Below are 17,723 nucleotides of genomic sequence, written 5' to 3'. Positions count from 1 at the left end.
CTAAAAAATAAGAAAATTAAAAAAACAAAAAAAGAACGACAAGTAAAGATGTTTATTATAGTCAAGCACAAATGGGGCACCGGTCCTTGTCCACTCCTGGACTGCAGTGTCCACAACACCCCAAAGCTATGCAACTTCCCATCTTCCTGCCAAATGGCGGCTTCATCCTTGAGGAGGATCTGCTGGCCACCATGCCTGTCTAGGTAGAAAATCTCCCTGGCTGGGCTAAGGCAGATCAAGATAATCTTTAAGTCAGTAGGAAGACCTATGCAGTTCATGAAGCCTTGGCTTTTCGGCGTTGGGTCCCCCAAAGCAGAATGGAGACGGATAATGTGGTGGATCCCAGAATACCGAAGAACATAAGCAGGGAGAAGGAGCCCTGTGAATGACAGACCAAAAAAACTTCATACAGCGTTTCATCAAGGACTACATCCTAACAGCTATTTCTTTCCTAGCATACCAATCCCCTTACCCAGGGCAATTCTCTTAGAGTTTCCTTCTCTAGATGATTTGCATCAGTTCTGGTCTTATGGCTCTTCTTTCAAAGAGGTTCTTCCTTATGCATTTCTCCTATTCCTAATAAGAAGGCCTAATTCCTCACCTGGCGCATACACTTGTAGCCATGGAAGCCGTCAGCACAGACACATTGCAAGAGACCTGGACCATCAGGTACACAGGATCCATTCTCAGGACACATTTCTGGGAGCCAGAGAGAAACAGAGAAAATCACTGGATCTCATCATGTAGATTTCTCGAATATCGAGCTTCAACTTAGATTCATTCTCTCAATTATTTCTAGGTCAAAGTAGAAGAAAGAAGATTTCAGATAAACAGAACACAACAACAATAATAAAATGCATCTCATGACCTTTCCTTTCAAGGTGTTAGAGCTTCAGAAACTTGAACAAGAGGCACGTACGCAACTTTACTGTTGGACCTAAAATGGAGAGTAGACGTGAAGAAAGGCAGTTCCTAGAAGGATGGAAGTGAGACAACATACCTTGGTCCCCCGTGCTGTTGCAAAGGTTCCTTTGTCCTTGACAGGTTTGGTTGTTCATATAAAAGGTGACAGTATTCCAGGCATTAATACCTCCAGGACAGCTGACATCTTGTGGCAGTATCCTGAACACAACACAGGCAGTCATAACACACAGCCCCAAATTGCTGCGCTCACAGCACTGTCCCTTTTTGGTTCTCTCCCACACCCTGTACCCTTACTCACAGAGTCTGGAGCTGGGTAAAGCCACGGAAAATGTTGGCCAAGTCATCCTTGAGGGGGTTTGCTTGCAGGTCTCTGCAAAGCATACGTTGTTAGCACTGTGCTCTAGGAAAACACTCTACTTCCATTTACACATCTTCCTGGACTGGCAATCCAGTTCTTATTCTGAGTTGCCCACGTTCGACATTAATATTCAAACATCTTTTTAGAAGTTCATCCTTAAAGACTTTTCCCATCACCCTTTCACCACACTGGCCCTTTGGAGGGAGGATAACCAACCACTTACATGATGACAGCAGTATGTGCCTGAGGAAAGTTTGGACCAGGGTCCTTCAGAGAACAGTTCTGGAGATCCAGCCTGAGGAAATAATCAGTACAATTATGTCTCTCTTCTTCATTCATGGTAAACTAATACAACCCTTTTTACAGCTAATATTAAGTGAACACAGCTGTGTTCAGGGCCACACACTAGATGCTGTGGTATATGTTTTAACCTGCACTGTCCCATTGTCACCATTAGTTACATGTAGCTATTTAAGTGAAAAAAATTCAGTTTCTCATTTGCACTAGCCACATTTCAAGTATTCAGTAACCACTCCCCTTGTGATTAGTGACTACTGTACTGGAAAGTACAGATATGGACCAGTTCCATCATAGCAGAAAGTTTTATTGGACGGTGCTGTTCTCATCAGTATACCTATGCATCTGTGCATATATTGGAAGAAATTTGTTTCTTGTCTAGGTTAGTGAATCTCACGTTGTATTATGATTCTCAGATTCACAAGGGGCCTTCAAATGGGAAAAAAAATGCAAGTCACATAAATGAAAGTCTTTTCCAAGTGCATTTTCTTTTCTTTAATTTTAAGTGTTTATTTTTGAGAGAGAGAGAGAGACAGAGAGTGAGTGTGTGTGTGCAAGTAGGGTAGGGGCAGAGAGCAGGAGACACAGAATCTGGAGCAGACTCCAGACTCTGAGCTGTTAGCACAGAGCCTGATGCGGGGCTTGAACCCACTAACAGTGAGATCATGACCTGAGCTGAAGTCAGATGCTTAACTTACTGAGCACCCAGGTGCCCCTCCAAATGCATTTTCTACCACAGATTGGAGATAAATTACTGGATGTTAAGGACCATGCCACATTATTTTTTTCTTCACTATCTATTGCTAGTTCCTTTATTTCTCAAATATTTACTGAGTACCTACTAACTGCAAAACTTGGGAGAATAAAAGAAAACCCTCAGTATCTTAGCTTTCAAGTGGCTTACCACATAGCAGAGGAAGACCATAATCAAAAATTTAAAAGCAATATAAACATTAAATTAAAATATGAAAGAAATCACAGAAAAGTATATAAATAATTTTAAGTGGTACAAACACTAAGGATTAGAAGAAGTAAAAAAATGAGATATTACTCTGGTATTTGGTAGTAGAGAGCATTCACAGAAGATGCTGGAATTAAAGGATGAATATGTTTTAATTTGGTGGAGGAAGGACATTTCAGGTAAGGAGAGAGGCCTGAACAAAGAAAACAAAAGTGGAATGCTTTTGTAAGTAGGCAAGTCTGGCTGAAGCCAAACCCTTGTGAAGGATTTTAGTGGACAAATAATTGGGAAAAAATGTTGGGAAGGTGGATTGAAACCAATCTGTGGTGGTTTATGGTTTGAACTTTATCCTGAGGGCAACAGACAATTAAATTTTAAAAACGGAGGGATAATAGGGAAAAAGTGGTTTTCAGATAGTTTCCTATAAGGAAGTATTTAGGTAATTAGAGAAGGAAGAGAATGGAAGACAGATGACATTTATGATTTTGAAATGAGGGTGCTCTCAAGAGGAAATGCTTAATAGAAAGCTAGAGGTGCCCATGTGTACAGCTTGGAGAGGGCCAAGGATACTAAAAGAGATCCAGTTTTGGGAGACACCTGCGTGGTGGTTATAGCTGAAGTCATGAGACTAGGTGGAGCCTCAAGAGCGTAAAGGGAGTAAATGCAGAGATTAATGTTCATGAGGGATGAAAGAGGAATTTGCCTCAAAGACAAACTTGAATTAATTGGAAGGGAAGAAAATTCTGTTAGCATCGTGCCTTGGAGGCTAAGGGAGTCATTTCATGGAGACACACAGTGAATAATCCAGAGTTGAAAACAAACAAGAGAACAAAGCTTCTTTTAAAAGAAAGCCATAAAAGCCTTTTTTTTTTTAAGTGGGTAAAAATTATGACTTCTATGCAGTTTCAACTGCATAGAAGAATAACAGGGTTGTTTAACTAGCTAAAAATGCTACTAACACATTTAAAAGCATGAGAATCACACGGTTCATGAGTTCGAGCCCCATGCACTGTGGAGCCTGCTTGGTATGCTCTCTTCTCTCTGCCCCTCCCTGGCTCACTCTCTGTCTCTCTCTCTCAAAATAAACAAACTTAAAAAAAATTTTTTTTTAAAGTGTGAGAATCATGGCTTGGATGACTCCAAAATAGGCACCAATATTTATCCCAATAGCCAATCAGGTAAGCCTTTAAGAATCCAGTTCCAGAACTCTTCCAATATCCAGGGTTGTCTTCTCTCTCACCCCAGGATGGTGCCCTTCTGATTCAGGCAGCAGCGGGCCTGCAGCATTAACTCCGGTGTCTGCTTACAATAAAGCGCCACTTCTGACAAATTTCGCACACTCCCTGGACACTGGATGCATATCTGCAGAGGAGAGAAAACGGTTAGGAATTCAGAAAGAAAAACCAAGAAAAAGCAGGGGTCAAAAGTTAACTACCAGTACACTCTTCAAAATTCCTTTAACAATAGGTGTCCTATCTTTATGTTAAGTTTGACTAGGAGATGCATTTCTTCGCCTAGAGCCAGGAGCCAAATCAGCACACTAGAGACTTTCTGTACCAGAGCTCACCCAGGACAGGCCCTCGTCTTCGAGGATCACCATTCGACAATATTTATTATGCCCTATCCAGTGACTTCTCAATCTGACAGACCCGGTTTGGCCAGGTATAAAAGCACTGCAGGTATACAAAGAAGTCATCAAGCATTACAGAAAGTACAGTCCTGCCAGGGCACGATATACGGCATTCGCGCGTGACGAGCGTGAAGTACAGTCAGAGGACTCGTCGGTAGAAGAACAATTTACAATTATTCAAAAGAGCAAGGAGATCAAATTTTAAAGGTCCACGTCAGCAAGGCGAGGTCACTGGGGGACCTACGCAGCGTGAGTACACGGGAGCAGGAGCCGGCGGGGCTACAGCGAGGCAAGCCTCAGGGACGAAATCGTCGCCACCGGCGGGCTGGGGAGAGCCGAGAGACCAGGGCGGGCGAGCGCGAAACAAGGCTGCCCAGGAACTATGCTGCAGTCCGACCTCTAACTTGTTTCTGTACCTCGGGTAGCGCCAGGGCCCTTTTCGCGCCCACAACAAGGAGCACGGCAGCTGCCCAAGGCACCAGGTTCGAAGGACTACCCGGCCCGCGAGGAGCCATTTTTCGCTCCCTTTGTCCTTCTCAGCGCCTCGCGAGATTTGCGCGTGTGGCTCCGCCCTCCGCGGGTGTGGCCCAGTCGGCCCGAAGCGGGCTGGGGGATTGCTGCGGGTTGAGGAGGTCAGAGCTCTTTTCAGTGCGTCCCAGTCCCCGTTAGAGAGGACTGGCCAACCCCCTCTCCTTTCCCCCGTTAGCGAAGGCCTCCCAGCAGCCGCCCTCTCAGCTCCGCGTTCCTCGCTTCCGGATGCCGAGGTCGCGTCACCGCAGCGGCTTGCAGCTCCCGCCGCCCTCAGTAAACATGGCGGCGCCACGCGAGGCGGCCCGGGGGCGGGCCCCGCTGTCACTCAGCCGGCAGGTGGCAGGCCAGGCTTTGCCACCGCGGCCGCACTCAACCGTGGAGACCCGGCAAACGGGGCGGGCCGGCGCCAGGGGGCCAGTGTCCAAAGGCTACCGAGAGTGGCGCCGAGGCAGGGAGGGGCGGGGCGAGTCGGCCCCCCTCGTGGAGGCGCGGGAAGATCTGAGTTGCGAGCCTCGTGGTGCTAGTGGTTAAGCCACCTCACGTGTGGAGGGAAGGCGGGAAGCCAGCAAATAAAGAGGGTAAGGGTGATGGAGGAGCGAAGAGTGAAGGGCAAACCCCGGCGGGAGGAGATGAGCCTGGGGACGCCCTGGGCACCCTAGCCCCGTCACCTCAGTCAGGAGACCGCGTGGCTGTCGGAGCTTGGTGAGGAGGGAGGGGCGGGGCACGCGCTTCGCTGCCTTCTTATCTCCTTTGCCTTCCCAGAAAAACGGGCTGATGCTGATCACGAGAAAAACGACTGGACTCTCTTAGCCCTGGCTGAGCCACGGAGGTAAGGGAAAGGCGACCGCTCCCCGAGGGTGGCCCTGGGGAGCCCCGCGCCCGAAGGGACTGCGTGGTGCCTTTGCTGAGGGCCAGGCAAAAGCTCATCAAAGCTAACTCCTCTAGAGTGGCCCCCCGGGCTTCCCTTGCCCTTATCCACGGGCACGTGGACTCTCCTAAAAGGATTTACTTTCAGCTGGCGGCACGTTCTCTAAGTCTTTGGTAGTTATTAGCGTTTTAATGAGGGTACTAAACCCTTTCAGACCTTGAGGAATTCTAGGCACAAGGACAGATTTTGAAGGAATCTTTTTAAGGCAGTGGGTCCTGCGGTGGCCCCATTTGCCTTTTGTAGGAGTCCAGGCAGTTCAGCGCAGGCAGGGGTTGGGGGGGTAGGGTGGTGTAAGTGATTCTCTTCCCTTTCTGTGTGTGTTATAGTTTTAAGAAGGGGTCTCACAGTCCAGTATTTGTGCCTTGTGTGTTTCAGTTTTAGTGACACAACTCAGCTCTTACTTTTGGCTCCCACTGTCTCAGATGCGAGTCCATGGGCTTTACAATGGTGTAGAGTTTTTAGAAAGCCACTAACTCTCCTGTTCCTAGAATCAGAATCCTGTCTAAGGAACACTTCACTGGGTCAGGTTTTACCTGTCTTGCCTGCCTCTCTTCAGCCTTCTGGGAAGGTTCTCTGCACCTCATGCTAATAGAATTCTATCAAGAAGCTCCACCAATTTACCCCAGAAGTAGAGGGTCACCAGTTCTGTAAGTCTGTGTTCTAGTCTATACCGAGACTTTTTTCCTTTCTGTAACCGCTCTATCTTTGTCACTAACCCTACATGTTCTTTTCTTTTTTTCTTTTTTTTTTTTTTTTTTTTTTAATGTTTACTTATTTGAGAGAGAGAGAGAGAAGAAAGCAAGCAGGACAGAGAGAGAGGGAGACAGAGGCTACACATTCTTATTTGCATACAGCAGACACCCTCTCTTACTCCTAGTATTTTTCATCACCTCTGTCATAGTCAAATTTGCCAAAGAGGAGCCACAGGGAATCTTTAGGTTAAACCAGAGGGACCTGGTGGGAACACTTTTTTGGGAACTAACATTTGAGACTCGTAGAACATGTGATCCAAGAGTTGCCGGCTCTGATTTCCTATCTTTGTTGGGTCCATGAGGTTCAGAGTTCAGGTTTGGTCTGTGTAAGGCCGTATCTTGCCAGCTAGGCAATATCTGCCCAAGAACACAGTGTGGGAGAACCATAAGACAGCCAGGCTGATCTTTCTCCTAGTGGGCAAGCACAGAAGACATAGGTTATATTAATGTGTGTCTAGACTAGTTTAAATCTAAACTTTGTTCTGCGAATGACTGACTGCAATTAATGTTCTGCTCCTACCCTGGTTCTAGGAATAGTAAGGATGTCCCCCTCCCCCCAGGTGAATCACCTGTCATACCTGCAGTTAGTGCTCTTTCTTTCTCCTTTGTTTTGTATTGTGCCCTGTAACCTTAGGCAAGTTATTTAACTTGTCTAACTCTGCTTCCTTGAGAATCAGAGAATGTTTGTGTAAAGTGCATAAACTGAGGCATGGTGTTTTAAAAGTGATAGTAATGGTTACTTTTTCCTTATTTATCATTATTGGAGTTTTTGAAGTTCATGGCATACCGCTGGGTTACAAAAAGTGAGATGCTTCGGTAAGAAAATGTAAAAAAGAGATACCGAAAACAACATTACCTGTCATCATTTAGGCTATCTAAAAATCTGACATGCTGTGGTATTTTCTCCATATCAGTGAGAATCTCACAGATATTCTTTGAAGACATTATGGTATAAATGAAGAGTGGCTGGATGGGAATCACCAGACTTGAGCTGTGATCTGGACTGACAATAATTAGCTCTGTGGTTTTTGGAAAGATCACTTGAATCACTGAGCCTCGGTGTCTTTGTTGGTAACGAGGGGTCGTAATAGTGATCTTTTAATATTCCTTTAAGTTTTGAAGTGTATAATCTTGTCCTTGTTCTGAGGATAATGCTATATTCTTGAGGATTAGTATTTTTTGTGCAGGAGTCAGAAAAGCAACTCTCCCATTTCTCTCAGCTCCTCCTTTGTAATTCTCTTTAGCACACAGTGCCAAGTGTGACTTACAGCGAAAGCCTAATCCAGCTAGGAATGCTGTTGAATGTGAGCTCCCTGTTCCCCATTCTGGAATCTCTAGGACTGAGCTAGAGTTTGGGGGCCATAGGGTGATAGGGCCATTTGGATCACATTGGTTCCTTAAAGCGGCCAGAACAAATAACTGCTGAACTTCACTTCACCCCTAATTCCTGATTTCACCTCCGCCACGTACAGAGCCAGACTCTCAGCTTCTGCCCAGCTCTAGACACACACAGCTTCTCCAGGCAGCGCTGCCTCTGAACAGGGATTACTTCTCTAGGTAGGTGTCTACCTCAGGAGGATAGGAGCACTCTCCCCAGCTGCCCTTGCCCCAGCTCCCTGGCTGATCTGCTTTTCTATAATCATAAGTTGAACTCCTGGCTCCAGCATGTTACCCTCTCACTTTTGAATTCTATCACTCTTCCCAGATCTGCTATTGGCTGTTGTGTTACAGGGAGGAACTGGGAGGTGGGTGGCAGGAGAGAGCAAAGTGGTTGGCCTGGGGATGCCTGGAATGGAGTTTGGGCTTCCATGAAGGTAATCTAACTAGGGATCAGGGCTAAGAAGGCGTCCTGTTAGGAAGCTGACACTAGGAATATGGGAGGTGGGGGCTGAGGCTAGGGGAAATAGAGGAAGCCATGCTGTTATTGGTCTCCATTTCTTCTTCCCTGCTGGGCTGTGGCGCCAGGTTGGGGTCTGCTGGCTTAGTACATTGTAGTGACTGGGTCTGTGCCTGCAGGTGGGGGCAGGGGAATTTTTTGAGAAGAAATGTGGACTCGAGTTGATTTTTCTTTTGTTACTGGGGTGGAGACCTAAGAAAGTTCTTATATTTCTCAGCTGTGTCTGCCCAAAACAGTCTTAGCCAAATAGTTGTCTCCTGGCTGTCTCACTCTGTTGCTTCTTTCCTCCCCTACCAAAACCATACCAGGACCTCCAGATCTCCAAGGGCTGTACAGAACTGGCTGGTCCAAGTTTGATGGTTGTTGGATACACAGGCCTGAGGGCAGATGCGCATGAAGGCAAGATAGGCCTGACTAGGAGCTGATTCCTTTGCAACTCACCTTGGACAATGTCACTTGGTGGAGGAGAAGGACTGTGAGATCGTGGCCGGAAGCCAGGTTGTAGCCATTTGCCTGCCGTTGCCCAGCTGAGTGGCAGCCCAGAGCTCAGGAGCAGCAAGTGACTGTAGGTCACAGACACAGTGAAGATGAGTGTGGGGGTTAGCACCTCTACTCCCCTGCTTCCAACCTCAGACACAGACGTGGTCACATCTGCCTTCTCCCTTGTGGACTATGTGGTGTTTGCCCTGCTGCTGGTTCTTTCCCTTGCCATTGGGCTCTACCATGCCTTTCGTGGCTGGGGCCGGCATACTGTTGGCCAGCTGCTCATGGCAGACCGCAAAATGGGCTGTCTTCCTGTGGCTCTGTCGCTGCTGGCCACCTTCCAGTCAGCTGTGGCCATTCTGGGTGTGCCGTCCGAGATCTACCGATTTGGGACCCAGTATTGGTTCCTGGGCTGCTGCTATTTCCTGGGACTGGTGATCCCTGCACACGTCTTCATCCCTGTCTTCTACCGCCTGCATCTCACCAGTGCCTATGAGGTGAGCAGAGAGGAAGGGAGGAGCACATAGGACCACCAGGGTCAGAGATGGAAAGGAGGAAGAGGGCACATACAAGGGATCTGGGTCCCTGGACCTTTTCTGCCTAATTAGAGCGATGGGACACATCATGTGTTTCCAAGTTCTTTCTGGGTGAAGTCAGGTGGGAGTGGGGAGAGAAGGAAGGTACTGCGAATGGAGGCCCAGAGTGGATAGGAGTTGAATATTCCCTCATGTTCCTGGATTTCTTGAGGGATGCTGTGTGTGAATTGTGGGGGTAGAGTGGGGAGGAATGCCTTTAAATATATAAAGGTATCTACGATTATATATCTGTATCTGCATATTTCTATCTAGTATCTGGAGCTCCGCTTCAATAAGGCTGTGCGGATTTGTGGGACCGTGACCTTCATCTTTCAGATGGTAAGTAGAAATGAAGGTAGAATTTGAGCCTGGGATATGGTAGGGGGACCCAAACTCAGGCATTCTGAAGCACTCTGAGCTTCCTCTGCTCTCAGGCAGGATTAAAGGTCCTGCAAGGTGTCAGTGTCCCTGAAGCCACCAGAGGCATCCTGTTTCCTATTCCTTCTGGTTCCAGCACAGTCAGTATGGTGGCAGCAAGCTAAAATTTGGAAGAAGGGAAAGGAAAGTGAGCCTAGATGAAGGGAGGCCATTAGGAGCTGAGGTCCATCTTTTCTCCTTTCCGTACCCACCCTCATTTCCCCTCCCCCTCACATTCTCTTCTCCACACCCGACAGGTGATCTACATGGGTGTTGTGCTCTATGCACCATCGTTGGCCCTCAATGCAGGTGAGGAGTCACAGCCCCTGGCTGTCAGCCACAGCGGGCTGGGAAAACACCTTTGGGAGGGGCAGGTAGAGGAGAGTGTGCAGAAAAGAATCTGACCTTGGCCAGGGAGTTATTTCACTGCATGGGCCCTTGGCTTGTCTCTGCCGGAGGTGGAAGCACCTTGGTTCGCCTCACTTGAAAGCTAATCAGACATTACCATGTCTCGTCTGAATTGGTTAATCAGTACCTTTTGGTGGGGTTCGAACATTTTTTTCGATTATAGTGAATGATTTATTACATCCTTGATGACTGCATGTTTCATGTCTTAACTGGGTTTTTTTCTAGTCTCTGGGAAACCCTCTTCTAGAGACAGAATTGTGGTTTTTACTTGTTTGCAGTGACTGGCTTTGATCTGTGGCTGTCAGTGCTGACCCTAGGCATTGTCTGTACTATCTACACTGCTTTGGTAAGTGTGGTGAATCTTAAAAGAGAGAGGGGGAAGAGGTCAAGTAAGGAGGGGAGGTGGGAAGAAAAAGAAGGGATGAGGTAAAAATGTAGGTGGGGAGATGGGATGGAGTTTTAGAGTGGGATGAAATAATACGTAGGAGATGCGATAGGACTTTGGTGGGAAGTGGGACGTAGGAGAGGGGACGGCATACTGAAGGTAGGGGGTGGGGTGGGAATTAGGCCCCTGGTGGTATAGTGCCCTTGCTGGTGGTCGGGTGTCTTAATTTGTGGATGGTTTTAAAGACATCTGTGTCAGGTATGCTTTCTTTTCCCTGCAGGGTGGTCTGAAGGCAGTCATCTGGACAGATGTGTTCCAGACGCTGGTCATGTTCCTAGGGCAGCTGGTGGTTATCATTGTGGGATCAACCAGGGTGGGCGGCTTGGGGAATGCGTGGGAAGTGGCTTCCCAGCATGGCCTCATCTCTGGGATTGAGTAAGTGTACCCCTTTCCCTGGCTGGGGTCTGTAGTGCCTCGGAGCCAAGCCCATCCTAGAGCCTGAACTCAGGGCTGTAGTAAGCAGAGGACAAGCTGTGTAAGCCTTAGGTGGCAGCACTGAGATGGGTGGGAAGCTGGCACTGCAGAGATTGAGGGTGATCACAGGAATCTGGCTGGAGGGTAAGGAGGGGCAGGATGTTTTTGGTACTTGGAATGAGGCTGTGGGTTGGAGGGATAGAACCCTTCCTCCGTCTTGCTGCACCGTCTCTCGTGTCCACCCGGTTCTTGCCTTCGGTAGCTCCTTGGCCCTTGCAGCAGCATCTGTGCTCTGCTTTCCTCTGACCCTCATTGTAGGAGTGCGAGGAAGGCTGAGACTGTTGGGGGCTATGCCACAGTGACCATTTGGCATCTGTTGCAGGCTGAATCCAGATCCTTTTGTACGGCACACTTTCTGGACGTTGGCTTTTGGGGGTGTCTTCATGATGCTCTCCTTGTATGGGGTGAACCAGGCTCAGGTGCAGCGCTACCTCAGTTCCCGCACGGAGAAGGCTGCTATACTGTGAGTGCATGGACAGGAAGACCAGGGAGCAGGGGCTAGAGAAGATGGTGGGACCCTGTTCTACGGGGCAGTTGGGGTGGGGGCATGATGCCAGAGCGCAAACATACCCATTGGGGTCAGGATACAGGTTTGCCTTTTGGAACTTGGGACATGCCTGAAGATGTCTATTAACAGTCTTGTTTCCTTGGCACTGGTGTCTTGCAGCTCCTGCTATGCAGTCTTCCCTTGCCAGCAGGTGGTCCTCTGCATGAGCTGTCTCATTGGCTTGGTCATGTTTGCCTATTACCAGAAGTACCCCATGAGCTCCCAGCAGGCTCAAGCAGCCCCTGACCAGGTGAGAAGGCCTCCCTGGCACTTTTCTGTGCCCATGAGGGCCAACCTAGGCCTCCAAGAGGAGTGTCTGGTTGGCTGCAGAAAGGACTCCCATCCTGGGTAGGAAATGGATGTAAGTGGCTTTTCACTGTGGGATTCTACAATCTGGCACATGAGGGTCCCAGTTCCCAGTATCACCTAATCACAGTGCTCACCCTGCTGGGGTGGGGACCTACCTTTATTGGCTCACCACTATGCACCGTGCGATGCGCTTTGTTAGGAGCTGTCACGTACCCGGTCTCGTCTAATCCCCACAACAGCCTCATTTTATAGAAGGGAAAAAAGTCATCGGGGTGGCCCGCATGCTCGTCACACTGCTAATTGGGCATGGCTGGGGTGCGAACTGTGTTCTGTCTCCAGAGCCCGTTTTTTCCTACTTCCTGTGGGTCACCTTCAGTGCTTAGCGCCCTTCTTAATCACCGGGTTTCCGTAGGCTGGCAGGGACACATGTAGGGGGTTTCTCACATGTCTTGCCCTGGGGAAGGGCTCCTCTCTCAAGAGAGCTGTGCACTTCTGCTCTGCCTGCAGTTCGTCCTGTATTTTGTGATGGATCTCCTGAAAGGCCTGCCGGGCCTGCCTGGGCTCTTTGTTGCCTGCCTCTTCAGTGGTTCCCTCAGGTACCTTCTTTGACCATTTTCCTCAGGTTTGGTGCAGCTGATCCCTGCTTGACACAAGGTGACAGGTGGAGGAGGGGATCTCTCTGAGTTTCTCAATGTGCCCTTTTATCTGTGGATGATGAGGGACAGCTTATCTGTATAGGAGAGAGCATATCATCTTCCAGGAGATGCCCCCCTTTTGGTGAAGGGTTCTTCTTTTTACGACACCAGGAATTGATTCTACTTGATCAAAACCTGTACCCCACTCAGAAAAGGACAGGTGTCCTTGCCTTCCAGGCCTCTTCCTCGGCTGCCAACTGTGAGGATGGCTTCTGGCTGCATATGTTTTCTCCTGCCTTTAGAGTGCTACTCCCTTAGTAGGGCCCCTGGTGGTTTTGCCTCTCAGCTCCCAGAGTCAGCACAGCTCATCTTTTTCTTCCTTCTTTCAGCACCATATCCTCTGCTTTTAATTCATTGGCAACTGTTACGATGGAAGATCTGATCCGACCCTGGTTCCCTCAGTTCTCTGAAGTCCAGGCCATCATGCTTTCCAGAATCCTCGGTGGGATTATGCTTCCTCATCTTTTCAGATGTATTCTTTCTAAGACACACCTGAAGCACTGTCATCAGTCTGCTTGACGGCACCGGCTTTAGCCTTGGCTTGGCGCTTGCCACATGAAGCACACAACCTTGTTTATTATCTCAGGGCATTTCCTGGGAAGGTCTCTGAGTCCCATAAGCGTGAGGACCGGGTGGGAGGGACCTGGAGCTGGGGCAGGAGGTAATATGCCCTGTTTCCGGGGACACAGAGGTAGCGGTTTGGGGAAGGAGCTTTCCTCTACTTTTTCTTCTTTTAGTTCTATTTACTTACTTACCTCTGCGTGTTTTCTCCCTTTTTTTCCCCCCAGCCTTTGGCTATGGGCTACTTTGTCTGGGAATGGCCTATATTTCTTCTCAGATGGGACCTGTGCTGCAGGTAAGGACTATGCAGAAAAGAAAGCAATTGTTAAGGGAGATAAGGAGGTGATTGAGATGGGAAGTTGAGGAATACCACTGATGTGAAGGGAATGGTATAGGGATGGGTGTCAAAAATTCGTCTTTGATGGACCACCTTTAGCTGTGAGTAGCCTTCTCCAGAGTCATTCCCAGGTCCTTGTTGGCTCAGACATCTGGGGATTATTTTAGCCTCAGAGGAGAACCCACAGCACATTTCCTTACCCATATGCCTTCTGGAATCCTGCATTCTAACATTTTCACGTAGAAGACACAGACCTGACAAGGGGGCCGCTGAGCCATTGGCGGGTGGCTGTACTCTACATTGGTGAGGCTGGGGGGGGGGGGGGCCTCTGAGCCTGAATATTCTCTGTTATTTTTTTCTTCAACCCTATCCTCCGCAGGCAGCACTCAGCATCTTTGGCATGGTTGGGGGGCCGCTGCTCGGACTCTTCTGTCTCGGGATGTTCTTTCCTTGTGCCAACCCTCCTGTGAGTGACCGTCTGGCTCCACAGTCGTTTACAGGGGTGGGCCTGGGGAATGGCTTGGCAAGGCTCTCCCTGTGAGTTCTGGGAACTGGTGTGAAGGTTTGTTAGGGCTGGCATCATAACTGGAGAATGTGCTGTGTCTCTGGGCAGGGTGCCATTGTGGGCCTATTGGCTGGACTTGTCATGGCCTTCTGGATTGGCATTGGGAGCATAGTGACCAAGATGGCCTTTGGCGTGGCACCTTCTCCCTCTAATATATCCAGCTTTTCCCTGCCTAGTAACCTGACCACCGTTGCCATGACCACACTGATGCCCTCAACTACTCGCTCCAGGTGAGTTGGGGTTCACTCACTTTCTACTTGGGGAGAATAGCTCATTTTTGAGGGGTTTCCCAGGGGCCTTGCTAAGGGATGGACCACCAGAGTCCTCAGGGCAATGTTGAGAGTTGGGTCCCAAGACCCTAGGACAGTGTAGGTGGGTGGAGCCAGGTCCCTGAGGAATGCCCTGTCAGTAAATTGCTAACTATCCTTATTCCTGTTCTCCCCAGGCCTACAGGACTGCAACGGTTCTACTCCTTGTCGTATTTATGGTACAGCGCTCACAACTCCACCACAGTCATTGTGGTGGGCCTGATTGTCAGTTGGCTCACTGGTGAGGGCGTGTGGGATGGGGGCACAGAGAAGCAAGACAGGCTGAGGGAGGCTAATCAGGGAATCTGGATTCTGGGGTAGAACTGACCCTGCCCTCTGGGCTCCTGGGTGTCTAACAGTCAGACTTCTTGGCTGAGCTCTGGGAGGTTGGCAGGGGCTGAGGACTCAGAGCCCCAAGAACAGATGGCTTATTGGGTGTGCACTTGTTACGTGGTAGGAGACTCAGAAGTGCCTTTGCCTTTGCCTTCAGGGGGAATGCGGGGCCGGACCCTGAACCCTCGGACCATTTCCCCAGTGTTTTCAAGACTTGTTGACCTCCTGCCCCTGTCTTGTCAGAAGCGACTTCACTGCAAAAGCTACAGCCAGGTAGCAGTTATGTTGCCCAGATTATACCCTCCCTTACCTCTCCAGATTATTACCAGACCTTCTAGGTTTCCTTCTATCCCTTTCCTTTCTCCCCAGCAACCCTGATTGTTTGCCTGAACCTGGACCGTCCCCCAGCAACCCCCCGGCTTCTACCCATGGGGGAGTGCTGGCTTGGTGGACAGAAGGGTCTCAGCCCGGAGAGGTGCCCAACATGCTGGCCTTTCCTTTCTCCTGCCTCCCTGCTCACCGTGTGCTTTGCTTCTCCCTTTCTCTCCCGCCGCCCCTTGCTGATCTCCCTTCCAGCAAGGATCAAAGCAGTGTCTCATCCCCTTTGGTCTGTGTGTTCTCCAGGATCTCTCGGTGGATACCCCTGCGTTTCCAGAAAAGATGAGTAATGGGATGTTGAAGAATAGCAGAGACAAGGAGGCCGTGGCCGTGCCTGAAGAAGGTTCAGCCCACCAGGGGAGCAGCCCCACCTTCATCCTGCAGGAGACCTCACTGTGATCTGGGCTCGGGTCCCAGTCCCGGAGGCAGCCTGTAGTATAGTGATGAGTTATGTGATGCATAATGCAGAGACAATCAAGGACTAGATTACCTAGCCCACCAAAGGACCTTGTTCTTAGATGTTTGGGCTGCAGTAGAAGCCATCATAGCGTGGGAAGTGTGAGGGCAGGACAGGGTTTTTACTTGTCCCTTGACAGTCTATTCTCTAGAAGACCAGGCTTGCAGTGGACAGGATTTTGCTAGCGAAGGGTATAGAAGCAAATCCTCTGGGGAGTGGGTAATGGCTTCTGATTAATCATCATCAGGATCCTTTGAAGTGAATAGAAACTGCAGTGCTGGTTATCACTGTTCTGGGGCCTGATTTGACAAGGTTGGCCATGTTTACCATTAAATACAAAGCTGCCTTGGCCAGCTGTCGCTTCTCTTGCAGTCCTATTTTGAGCATAGTTTCTGTCAGCCACAGAGAGCCCGTGACTACTTTCAGGTTGTCTGTGACACCGAGGCTGCTCTCATTCTTACCTGTCTACCTCCATTCTTGAGGCAGAGGGTTAGTTGTCCCCAAGAGTCCTCTCAGAACAGACCGGTACGGGGTGCCTCGGTGGCTCAGTCAGTTGAGCGTCTTGACTTTGGCTCAGGTCATGATCTCGCGGTTCATGAATTTGAGCCCCACATGGGCTCACTGCTGTCAACGTGGATTGTGCTTTGTATCCTCTGTCCCTCCCCTGCTCATGCTTTCAATTTCTCTCTCAAAAAAAACAAACAAAAAACATTTAAGAAAAGATTAAAAAAAAACAAAAAAGATCAGTACATTCATCGCCTTTGCATAAATTTGGGAAGCTTTCTACCTTGCTGCCCGCACCCTCCACCTATGTAATGGGCACTTGGGGACGGGACAGATGTAGATCCAAAAAACCAGGGCATGACCAGGTCCACTGTGGAGTGTGCCACCCACCTGGCACACCACCCTAGTGTCATTTTGTTGTTTGTGCTCGTTTCCTTTTGGAGTTTCTTGCCCACATATCTTTGTTCCTAGGAAATAAAAGCTTAATGGGCCTAGAATCGGGGTTCCTGTACTATTTGTTCACAGCTGCTCTGGTTCACCCCAGGCCCGTCCATGGCAGTGATAAAGCCCCTTCTACCCCTGCACAGACTGGCTGTCATGTCTTCAGGGAGCAGCATTGTGCTTATCTGGGTGGAAGATGCACACTCCCTCTGCTGCTGTTCGTTCCCTGCAGCTCAGTCTGTCTCCTGTCCCACCCATCTTGTCCTTGACTGGTACAATCACTGCTGCTCAAATTTTCACTTTGGGGGCTGTTGGGAGAATGCTGCTACTTGCTGGGTGGTGTTAAGCCTGCTTGAGGTTGTCTCTCCTCTCTGCCCCTCACCTGCTTGTGCTCTTTATCTCAAAATAAATAAACTTAAAAAATAATAATAAAAATAGAACATTGGAGCTGGACTCTTGTGAAGAGCACAGCTCAAGCCCATGCACCCTAGGCCCTCGGTTGGCCTGGCCTTGTCCAACTGCACAGAAGTAACTCTGCATGAGCTCTCCAGGCCCCTCAGGCAGATCTGTGGACAGTTTCAAGAAATGCCAAGTTGACTGCCCTGAGGTCTGCCTTCTTGATAGCCCCTCTACCTGGGGGCAAAGGGGGTGCTGCTCCTGGCTGACTACCCCCACGCACCAAGCTATCAGAGTTCTAGATCTAACCAGGCTCTGCTTTGTTCATTTTCAACATGTTTATCCATCACCTACATGCAAGGGCGTTAAAGTTGGCCGCCATTTTGCATCCAAGAAAATGACTGTGTCACCTCAGGACCCTGCACCAGGTGCCACCATTATTTCAAAGTTGCCTCAGTCCAAAACCCTTGCATGTTAGCAGAGAAAAGAGGAAAAACCACAGGATTCAAAGGTTTCAAGGATTATGACATTTAAGGGGAGAGGGTAAAAACATTTGGTACTCCGTATAAATAATTCAAAGTCCGTAACAGAACAAAGATGCTCTGCTTTTAACAAAGTAAACTTATTTGCACATTTTTAAAGTACCACTTAGGGGGCCTCTAGCTGGCTCAGACGACCACGCAACTCTTGGTCTTAGAGTTGTGAGTTCTACCCCCACATTGAGAGTAGAGATGACTTATAAATTGAATCTTTAAAAATACCACTGGTGATGGTGGAGTCGAGTATACAGATCTAGGTTCAAATGCTGGTTC

The 17,723-nt window shown here is 48.9% G+C and overlaps 2 protein-coding genes across 14 annotated transcripts; one reads left to right on the top strand and one right to left on the bottom strand.

Annotated features, from left to right (window-relative positions):
* Positions 1-34: 34 nt before the first annotated feature.
* On the bottom strand, positions 35-4,858 carry ATRAID (all-trans retinoic acid induced differentiation factor). Its single transcript, XM_060651062.3, has 7 exons — positions 4,587-4,858; positions 3,781-3,902; positions 1,506-1,577; positions 1,223-1,294; positions 1,001-1,122; positions 602-699; positions 35-379 (listed from the first exon to the last, which is right to left on the bottom strand). The coding sequence occupies exons 1-7, from the start codon at positions 4,683-4,685 to the stop codon at positions 275-277; spliced, it is 690 nt and encodes a 229-aa protein (XP_060507045.1). The 5' UTR covers positions 4,686-4,858; the 3' UTR covers positions 35-274.
* SLC5A6 (solute carrier family 5 member 6) lies at positions 4,300-16,571 on the top strand. Of its 13 annotated transcripts, none has more exons than XM_060650992.3 (19): positions 4,300-4,419; positions 5,464-5,530; positions 6,186-6,276; positions 7,854-7,938; positions 8,587-9,258; positions 9,610-9,675; positions 10,011-10,062; positions 10,440-10,507; positions 10,827-10,981; positions 11,403-11,543; positions 11,748-11,877; positions 12,444-12,532; positions 12,961-13,073; positions 13,420-13,487; positions 13,909-13,995; positions 14,143-14,324; positions 14,540-14,643; positions 14,893-15,011; positions 15,360-16,571. In XM_060650992.3, the coding sequence occupies exons 5-19, from the start codon at positions 8,866-8,868 to the stop codon at positions 15,510-15,512; spliced, it is 1,920 nt and encodes a 639-aa protein (XP_060506975.1). In that variant the 5' UTR covers positions 4,300-4,419; positions 5,464-5,530; positions 6,186-6,276; positions 7,854-7,938; positions 8,587-8,865; the 3' UTR covers positions 15,513-16,571. The 13 variants fall into 13 exon arrangements, with proteins under 13 accessions (XP_060506975.1, XP_060506965.1, XP_060506929.1 ...); XM_060650982.3 differs by having other exon boundaries at positions 6,118-6,276; XM_060650973.3 differs by lacking the exon at positions 4,300-4,419 and adding an exon at positions 5,056-5,279.
* The last annotated feature ends 1,152 nt before the right edge of the window (positions 16,572-17,723 follow it).

This window comes from Panthera onca, chromosome A3 (assembly GCF_046562875.1).
Source record: "Panthera onca isolate mPanOnc1 chromosome A3, mPanOnc1 haplotype 2, whole genome shotgun sequence".
Taxonomy (NCBI): Eukaryota; Metazoa; Chordata; class Mammalia; order Carnivora; family Felidae; genus Panthera; species Panthera onca.
The sequence above is the reverse complement of the archived record's forward strand: the minus strand, read 5'-3'. Positions and strand labels throughout refer to the sequence as shown.